This window comes from Phoenix dactylifera, chromosome 10 (genome assembly GCF_051530095.1).
Source record: "Phoenix dactylifera cultivar Ajwa chromosome 10, Ajwa_hap1_PhDact_Kaust_v1.1, whole genome shotgun sequence".
Classification (NCBI taxonomy): domain Eukaryota; kingdom Viridiplantae; phylum Streptophyta; class Magnoliopsida; order Arecales; family Arecaceae; genus Phoenix; species Phoenix dactylifera.
The window spans coordinates 32,275,434-32,285,103 of record NC_143199.1 but is presented as its reverse complement, the minus strand read 5'-3'; the positions used below and the strand labels follow the sequence as shown (position 1 = coordinate 32,285,103).

Sequence of the window (9,670 nt, the reverse complement as noted above, 5' to 3'; positions counted from 1 at the left end):
ACTACCACTTGGGTCGGAAATCTGCATCCTGATGAAGTTCATGATTCGAATTGTCATACCATCTTGGCCGTGCATGTCCACACAAGAAGGGGGAATTAGTTCGATTGTTATCTTGATATGCTTCTTATCTGCTTATTGGATGGCTAGCTCGGTTGTTGAGCCCATTCAGACGAACTAAGGGACATTCAGGCCTTGGTAGTTGGGAATGAGCCTTATTTGAAACAAGCCCAAGCAAAGGACTGGAATCGAATAGTCCTCTTGCGACACCCCTGGCCCATTAACAGCCTTTTTGTTCGTTAATAGGTGCACAACCGAGCCCATTCAGACAAGCTAATGGACATTCAGGCCCAGGTAGTTTGGAATGGGCCTTCTTTGAAACAGGCACAAGCAAAGGTCGTCCTCATGCGACGACCCTGGCCCATTAACGGCCCTTCGTTCGTTAAAACCAGAACAAGGTACGTGCGATGCACGTGCCCAGGGAAATGAAGCTCCACGCACGCATGCACTTCCTTCAGTCAAAATCTTCTTATATAAACAGAAATCGATACGGGCGTACAAAAATTATTTGTGCAGTGCTTATTGAACCAAAGCTTAATGAGTGCCATCACTTGATCTCGTTCATTGATTGGTCTGAATTCAATTGGAATGATGAAAGTTTTTATTTCCCCGTGGCACTATACAAATGCATATCGCTGATCTTCTCTTCCCCCCCCCTTCTCTCTCTATTCGACGTGGTGTTCAATAATCACCTCATATTGGGGCTAAGAGAAAGCAAGCAAGCAAGCATTTCTTCTTCTTCTTCTTCTTCTTCTTCTTCTTCTTCTTATTGTTGGATGGGTTGGGGTGAAGTTAGCCATGTTTTACTCCACCGGACCCGATTCCCGCCTCCGATCAGGAATCCCCTGTTCTTCACTGCATCGGGGTGGTGCCACATCCTCTACTCTATATCAGTTCCTAGCTACCTCAAGCAACGGTTAATGGGAAAAGCAATCCACTCCAGGTCCTCGGCAAGCCCCACCTCCTCCGAAGCCCATAATTTATGTACACTTGTCGGGCGACTTCCCTTCATCCATCCGAGTCCAACTCGCGGAATGGTAGGGGGACGGCCTTCACTGCCCTGAACTTGCCCACGTTGTTCAGATGCTCATTCTCCAATCTTGGAACAATTGAACCAAAGATCAGAAACACATTTCAGCTCAGATAATTACTAGACTCATCTTACGTACATCCGGAATTAATCCATGATGAAGAGTAAATTACCTGTAAAAATTCCAGTGTCCTCGTCGAATGATCTCCAATGATGCCAACAAGAATTCAACCAGCCGGTTCTCGACCAGCCCCAGCTTGAGGCGCATCACGCTTTCAATCCATGCAAGTCTAAGTACGAAGTTGAGTGCCTGCATGCATATATTGCAAACCAGTTAGAAGGCCTCGTTATAGAGTGGGATGATGAGAGTAGAAGCAGGATTGTTGCACTTACAATTGAGGCATAATATATGCGCTTGTTCTTTAAAATGAGCTCATCCCTCAGCCATGGGTTCTTTGAGTTTGGATCGAAAAACCCCCAATCCTTAACGAAGTCCCAGTACAACTGATAGAAGGTTGCAGCAGTGGAAGAGATAATGGCAACAGCCAGCCACAGTGGAGTGGGCTCCACTGCATACTTCCACCTGGCGGCAGCTGCCAGCATGGCCGACACGTACTTCCCAGCATTTGCCAATTGGTTGGCATCGTACCCCTCCTCGATATATCTCCTGGCACACTAGGGAGAATTGTCGGGTGCCAAGTGTCAGCTGCCTAATTGGCTCCAGCAATAGATTGATGTACGAAAATTGGAGCTATATGCAACGCCAGTAGATAGATACATGTTCTCAAAGATTGAAGTCTTGAATTGGAGAATAATTAGATCATTTTATGAGAAAAACAGAAAAACAAAATCCTCATGCTTTCTAAGATCAGGACGATGGTACGTAGATTTAGGAGTGGCACAGATTAAGTAGAGCAAGTTCACCTGCATGGCCCGCCAGTAGTAAGGAAGGAAAGAGATGACATAAGCCAACAGCTTATACTGCTGGCTACGGGTACAAGTCTCATAGGGACGTGTTCTAAAGCCTCCGGCCATGAAGTAGCATGCTGTGAACTCCATGTGCCTCAGAAGTGGGATCTGTTATAACAAGTAATTAGCATGAGAAACTGCATATAGAAGCAACAAAGTTCTGCATTACCAAGTATAACTAGTGCTAATGTTTTAGATTCATTAGGTTTATATGCTTTTGGCTTTATTTTTATATGGAAAGGAATTCACCTGGCTGGTTAGCTGGTCAGCCATGAAGAAGTCCACCATCAACACCTGCAGCGTATCACAACGATTCCAAGAGCTTTTAAGCACCATATATACCAGATCATGTGATAGGATCATAACCAAACAGCAAACGATAACCGTAGATGATGCTTACTCTGTAAAATGGTGAGAAAATGATGTTGCGGATTACTCGCAGGAAGCTGGAGCGAGTTGGGCGGTAGAATATATTGAAAGGGCAAATGAGTAATCCTGTGAACAGCTGAAAAAAAAAGAGAGTAGAAGTTCTAACTCATCGGACAGATTGTTAAGGTGGTCGGTAAGAGTGTATGTAAGCTGGAATATTTTCTATGACAGGCAATGTCAGGAATTGTGTCTGAGATGTGCTACCAGCAAGAGAACTCCTGGTATGGACTCGACATGCCGTGAGGGGACCCCAGCAGATCGAAGCAATAAGTGGATGACCATAGCCCCTACAACTGCGGTCATGAAGGAGGTACAGATGAGGAAAGCATCCCTGTGCTTCAGGGCTGTTCTTGGATTGAATTCAAATATAAAGTTGTGGTTTATTCTGGTGCCTCTCCACAGGAATAGGTTGCACCCATACAAGAAAATATGCAAGCTAAGAAGCGCAAACATACTGCAAAAGAGAACCAGAAGCCTGATTTAATTTCAACTGAAGCGTCATGATCACAGATGCATGCACTTATTGGTTATATTACATGTACAATTGTCCACATGAAAACATATATAGATAAACAAGCATAATTATCCAACTTGATGGATGTATGCTGGTTAAATATTACTTATATCGACTATGCTGGAAAATTTTTATATACTTAACTAAGCCAACTCGTAGTTTTCCTCTAAAATGCTAGATAAGCCGCACGAAGCCAAGGTGTCTGTGGTTCCGTTTCCAAGAAAGATACAAATCATTCTACTATAGGATTGTTGAGGAATAGTGACGGGCAAACAGCACAGTATGCTTTACAGGAAAGTGATTATGTTCAACTAATATTCCTTTGGTCGGCTCTTGGTCGTTGAAATGTGAATTGCAGGAAAATGTGCGAACTGAGTAGTGGAAGTGTCTGTCTCATTATTAAATCTGGTCATTACTGTATTTCAACAGAATCTTACTCATGATGTTAGTGGGTTTAGGGTCACTTGGAAAAGAGGGGTTCATATTTATCCGACCATTATCCTTTAGTCAGCTGTCATTTAAAATGTGACTGTGATAGCTGAAGAATGACAATTAGAAACAAGGAGAGGACCGTACTAGTTTATTTCACCAGGCAACCTAAGAGATAACTATAAACTTATTTCAACCATATATTTTATGAGTTTTCATATTTACGACCAGATGATGTGAAGGCACGCAAAATGTAACAAGAAGAAAAGCTTTGTTTGTGAACGAAAAGGTAAAGTATAGGATTAAAAAAAACGAAAAGGTGAACTAGGGTTTTATCATCCTAACGTGAGAATTAACCTGGAAAGATAGCTCATGTAACTATCATCGCAACCCAAATCTAGCTCTCGTTTTGAATGCAAAGGTCAATGTTATGTGATTCCTCTAACAATTCGTGAAGAGATATTATATACCTTATTTTGTGGTTTAGCAACCGTAGCATAATATATATAGCTCAACTTGCCAACAAATATTGCCACGTGGGTTATGAACTGGCAACCAATGATCCACAGGTTATGAGGTGAACAAAATGATCTGCTTAATGGGCTCATTTTCGGGTGAAGGCAACTTAGCTCTTAATATAGATATCATATTGTTTTCTCGTGAAATTCTTTTTTGACAATGCTAGTGGACAAACATTTCTCAGAAAATAAAAAAAACATGATGGTGGAGAGACAACTAACAGTAAAGAAGACACAAAACTTCTGGAAAAATTTTCTTTAATAAATTTACAGAAATCTTGCGTGGAAGTACCTGAAAACAGGGTAGACGGTTTCCACGTAACCAGCTTCAGTTGTTGAAGAGAAGATGCCGCTCAAGTGAGCCAAGATGGCGTACACGCTGAACAAAGTTACAAAGCTGCCGGTAAACAAACCTGCAACAGAAAAACTCATCACGGACATGAGGGATATGGAAAGTTTGAGACGTGTGAGGAAGATTTTTTTCGTTTTTTTTTTTTTATGTGAAGAGACGTGAGGAAGATTGTCTCATGACTACATCAGAGGAGAAACAAACCCAACAGAGAAACCTTGCCCAACCTTAGATCGGTTTATTCTAAAAATTTCTCTCCACGGATATTCCTGAAAATACCCAGCTCATCTCATCCATTTATTAATTTTTTTCATTTCGTCTATTAATAAAATTTTGCGTGTCTTATACTTGAAGAAATGCCATATAAAAATAGTTGAACTGTATAGTATGAGTTAGAAGCTCGCACAGGTTTTGTGCCAGCGGCATCATCTAATAATAGGTGAGACGTGGTACCCATCATACGTAGTTAATGTTATGGTCCCTTTCAACTACTCAGGATCGATTCAGGTTCGATCATTTTTAGTATCAGCGAGGGTGGAATCCATTTCCACTGAGTGGGATGTCTTTTTTGGGCACTTTCTGGGACGTCCAAGGCACTTTCTCGCGGAGGGTAATGTCCGCATAACGTGCAATTCCACGTATGAATTGTTATGCGATACGTCACACAACTAAGTAATTTGCTTCCAATTCCGGCCGAGCACTAAGAACGTGGCTGGGATTCATGTCACTCACCCAACGGGAGTCAAATAGCTGGCCCACTGAAGGAATGGCCGACAGAGGTTTAATTTTCTTTTTATGCATATTGTATCTCAGTTTCTTGTAACTACTATCATGTAATTTTGTTAGAACTGTTCATGATCTTTAAACTTTAGCATATGAAAGTTTATATACAATTTTTATCAACATGGGTCATGAAAGACGAGGTATCATTGAAGGGATAATTTCTTTTTTATTGTTAAGACAAGGTGACCACTGATAGCATGTACGGGATCTAGATTTCGTCCTGCTTATGCGTGTATAATGCACAAAGCCTTCCACACTTAGCAGCCATGATGGCAATTAATCGTGGCGGTGTTGTTACTAACAATATTGAGAGACTTATGTCTTTAATTTATTTATTTAAAGCAATTGTAAATGTTAATTTCGGACATTGATGCTAAGATTAGTATATTGCGTAAGGGTCAGAGCAAAAAGCATACCTACGAGGAAGGTAATCATGTGGGAGTCTTTGGGCTGTTGAGGTCTCAGGAACTTCATCGTCTTTTTCCTGTCATTGCTTGCAAATTGTTTTGTGAAAATGGACTCCACCTCGTCCGCCAGCTTTACCACCTATTCCAAAAGTTTACTTAGTTATTCGGGAATCCGTCCATGTATAATGCAAACAAAAACAACCAGAAAACCGATAAAGCAAGCCAAAGTTAATTAGTAATTCTTTTGGTAAATAAAGTTAATTAGTAATTAATAACACCTCCTCTTTAATTGTTATATCTTATAGTACGACATCTGATGAAACGTCCAAAGATGCCATTATGCGCCATTGCGCGCTGGACGGGTTTGCGCTCCACTGAAAAATAAGTAGCAGAGCTATTTTATCAAGCTCGAGGTTCTGAGCCGAGACCCACTTGAAACATCATCTACGACAAAAATGGCTTTCTTGCTACGTTTTCTTGTTATATTTTTGTCTCATCTTAGCATAACTCTCCTGAAGAATAGCCGATGCCTTTTCTGTTGGCTTTACTACTTTGTAGGCGTGAGCCTAGCTAGCATGATAGGGAGGACCCTGTGCAAATACAACTAACTAGATATTTAGAGTATGAGACCAGATTGTTAGGTAGGCGAGGTTTTGGCACGGGAAGGACGAAAATGATGAAAGAGAGAGATGATAAAGGCGTGAAGGAAGATACACATAGAAGGGATGCCGAGATGCCTGCGTACCTTGTCGGAGCTGACAAAGTGTGATCCCTTCACCTTCTTTAAGAACCTCTCCGACGCTTCTTGTTGATTCGATACCTTGACATCACAAGTAGCTGAATTCAGTTCCAATACATCAGTTTGCCATCATACAAACAAATCAAAGAGCATTGCCAGCTGACGGCTAGCAAATCAAAAGAAAGAGAAAGTATATATATAGACGACGCGAAACGAGGACCCCTTTCTCTCCCTCACCCGGCTATACTTTCGGCCTCCCTTACGGGCTTGTCCGTTTCTATCATTCCTATCGAACGAACTGACCATTTTCATGCTCCTCACGTGAAAGACGGGCAACTTAAAGAGGGACAGCGGACAGCCACTCCCACTACGTGTTTGAGTGGGGCCCATAACATGAATTGGCGATGTGTCCCCAGCTGATTTGTGGAAGAGGGTATCTGCTGTCCCCTCTGGCAGCATCTGAGCTTTGTATCAACAGACTCAAACGCGCTCGTCCCAGATTACTGGGATATGCCTTTGGACTTAGGGTGGTGTGCGAAATGGGACGTGGCTTGATCTGACGGCTCCTGTCTCATCACCTGATAGGTTGTCCGTCGCCCTGGCCAATGGTCTCAGGACCCTTATTCCCTCATTCTAAACCGATCGAATAAATCAATTAGCATGTCATGTCATCATCCAGAAATGTTATTCGAGATTCTGCCATTCATGAGCAGCTTTTGGAGGTGGTAGTTCTCCTCCACCGCTATCTTATTATAAAAAAAAAAAAATATTCGTACGGATCGTGGCCGTCAAAATTATGAATCGAGTTTTTTTTCATGATTGATTCTAATAGGTGTCATCATTTTCCGTTGCGGCGGACTGCCATGTCCTTACCTTGCCGAATTTCTTCAGTATCTTCCCGAAGGCCGTCATGTTCAACGAGCTGCCACAAAATAGCGAAACCGTAAGAAGAGAATCAAAACGGCCGTGAGAAAATAAATAAAAATAACAATGATAAAAAATTATATAAACTAACAACAAAGAATGCGAAAGGGAAAATGTTCAAGCACGCATGGTACCACGTCAGGTCACGCTCCATGCATGCAGAGAGTAAAATGACCAATTTATCCCTCGGGGACGTAGTAATGAGCCGGTTGCGCGAATCGGCCTTTCTTGTGTACGAACCTGTAAGTCTTGAGGAGTCCCAGGCCTCGGTAGAGCTCCACAAAGGCCCCCCGGATCATTTTCTCGGCGCACTGGATCTTTTTCCGGTTGATGTGATCTCCGCCGCCCGATCCATCCCTTCTGGCGCCGTTCACGAGGTCCTCCCAGATGATTGAGGTGACAGCCAAGATCGTTCGCCCCGGGGTCGTCGCCGGGATGTCGATCCTCATCGCACCCGCCCTCGGCTTCTCACCCTTCTTCGCCTTGGTCCGCGCAGACCCGATGAAGCTCACCCCATTTCTCTCCAGCGCCGCAATCACCTCGTCCGCCACCAGCGACCCCTCCAACGACGGATCTGTCTCTCCGGCGCTCTCTGCCAACACCACCAAATCAGAAACCATAAGCCATCCAGGCCTATTTAAATGGATGGCGATCACGACGAGCGACGACAAATCCCACCGGAGAAGGAGGAGGGAGAATTGAGGCTCCCGGCAATGGAGGTCGGACTCGGAGAGGAGGAGCTACGGCGGCGGCGGCGGCGGCGCTCGTGGAGGATCTGCTTCAGGTCCACAAGGATCTGGAGCTGCTTTTCTAAAATCTCGCCTCGCTCGCAAAACTCGTTCTCTTTCGTCCTGTAGAAATTCTCCACCTTATCGAGCTCCTCGTCCAATTTCTCGAGAAACTCCTTCACCTTTATTCATTCAATTATGTATATTTAAATTTTTTAAAAATATTAATGTTCAAATAAAAAGTACTAAAATAATATTAATAATTACCTCATCATCTCTTGATCGAACGAGTTCTATCTCGTACAAATTTTCCTCATCCGCCTACAAAAACATTAAGTGATTAATTAGATAAATAAGTGCCAAAATAAATGATAACGGGAATAAGATTTCGGGTCAGCTGTTTCATTAGCAATAGAGTTTTTTTTTTTTTTTTTATATATATAAAAAAGTTTGGTACGAACGAAAGTAATAAAAATATTTCTAACTGGACAGCTTTGACCGGTTTTCTAAACTGAAACGCAGAAGATAGAGCGGGAAATGAAACGAAACAGCGAGGCCGCGTCCCGCAGAAGACGTCGGAGCTCGCCGCGCTCTCGCGCTTCCTGGCCGTTCCGACGGACTTCACTCGCCCGACGGACCCTTTCGACATTTTGCCGAATCTTGAAAAATCGAAAATAAAAATAAATCCCCGAAAATAACTGAAAAATTTGACGAAATCTCGAGAATGTTCGTTAGGAAGAAAGAAATATACAAAAAAAATAAAGAAAAATCATGCTTTATTTCAAAAAAAATTGGAAAAAACATCGAAACTCTATTCGCGGAAGCAGAGACGAATGGATCACCGGATCTGGTACCTCGAGGGGCTGATCGCGGAGGGCGGAGAAGCGGGCGCCGAAGGCGCGGAGGGGATCAAGAAGAGAGAAGCCGTAGCGGTGGTGGGCGGCGGCGGCGCCGCCTTCGGAGGGGGGCGGGGAGGAGCGGAGGAGGGAGAGCTTGATCTTCTTGACGTATTTCTTGAGCTGGCGATAGTTGACGAAAGCGTCCTTCCACTCCGGGATCAGCTGGGCCTCCAGCTCCCTCGAAAACTTCACCATTTCTTTTTCCAATCTCTCTCTCTCTTCCCCCTCTCAAAATCGACGGCTTGCTCCGATCGAGAGAGAGTGAGAGAGAGATGGGGTTTAAGAGGAGACGGAGAGGGCAAGAGGGGTGGAGGGTGTTATATATAGAGAGCGAGACCGAGAGCAGCGGTGAGGAGAGGGATGGCCGTGATGCCACTGTGTTATTTGGAAATAAGTATAGTTTATGTCTTAATGAAAGTTTTGATAAATAGGGCGGCGACCGGATTTTTTCTTTTTCTTGTTTTTTTTTTGATGGAAAAGGCGTCCGGAACTCCTCAAACGGACTCGCGAGACACCTTTCGTAATGTTATATGCGCATTTTTTAAACAAAAAAAATAAATTTTCATTAAGATAGATAAAAGGAAATGTTATGCCAAAAAAGAGTTGTACGTATCAACAATCTTAATCTGTGTGAAACTAATTCTGGTAGAAGGAAACTCAAGAGAGATTTGTCCATTTAAAGAAGAAAGTGTAAGAGGTCTGATGCATAATTTTGTAGAGCAGCATTTATATTATATTTAAGAAGCTGATGATAATACAGTCTTGATCTTAAATAAAAGTGCATAAATTCCCAGTAACACTTTGGTTCTAATGAATATGTTAAAAATGTGTTGAAGGAGCAAGGTGCATGTATAAAATTTGCTAATAAGATTTAGTTAACGGGGAAAGATGTGTG

The 9,670-nt window shown here is 42.9% G+C and overlaps 1 protein-coding gene across 3 annotated transcripts; it reads right to left on the bottom strand.

Moving 5' to 3' along the window:
* Positions 1-635: 635 nt before the first annotated feature.
* PHO1 (phosphate 1) lies at positions 636-9,098 on the bottom strand. Of its 3 annotated transcripts, none has more exons than XM_008791209.5 (15): positions 8,731-9,097; positions 8,144-8,197; positions 7,827-8,058; positions 7,389-7,740; positions 7,098-7,146; positions 6,231-6,305; positions 5,495-5,624; positions 4,239-4,359; positions 2,690-2,939; positions 2,457-2,561; positions 2,306-2,350; positions 2,012-2,164; positions 1,481-1,762; positions 1,261-1,397; positions 636-1,156 (listed from the first exon to the last, which is right to left on the bottom strand). In XM_008791209.5, exons 1-15 carry the CDS (start codon positions 8,968-8,970, stop codon positions 1,066-1,068), a joined length of 2,316 nt encoding a protein of 771 aa, XP_008789431.4. In that variant the 5' UTR covers positions 8,971-9,097; the 3' UTR covers positions 636-1,065. The 3 variants fall into 3 exon arrangements, 2 of the variants coding, with proteins under 2 accessions (XP_008789431.4, XP_088562233.2); XM_088706107.2 differs by having other exon boundaries at positions 827-1,156; positions 8,719-9,097; XR_015969533.2 differs by lacking the exon at positions 636-1,156 and having other exon boundaries at positions 1,481-1,838; positions 8,719-9,098.
* Positions 9,099-9,670: the final 572 nt, after the last annotated feature.

What these genes read in the sequence shown, in the direction of transcription:
- PHO1 (XM_088706107.2), bottom strand. Translation starts at nt 8,970, where the DNA reads ATGGTGAAGTTTTCGAGGGAGCTGGAGGCCCAGCTGATCCCGGAGTGG. An exon ending in TTCGATCAAGAGATGATGAG is followed by an intron (nt 8,059 to 8,143) that starts GTAATTATTAAT and finishes GAATGAATAAAG; the next exon opens with GTGAAGGAGTTTCTCGAGAA. An exon ending in ACTACTGGCGGGCCATGCAG is followed by an intron (nt 1,763 to 2,011) that starts GTGAACTTGCTC and finishes AATTCTCCCTAG; the next exon opens with TGTGCCAGGAGATATATCGA.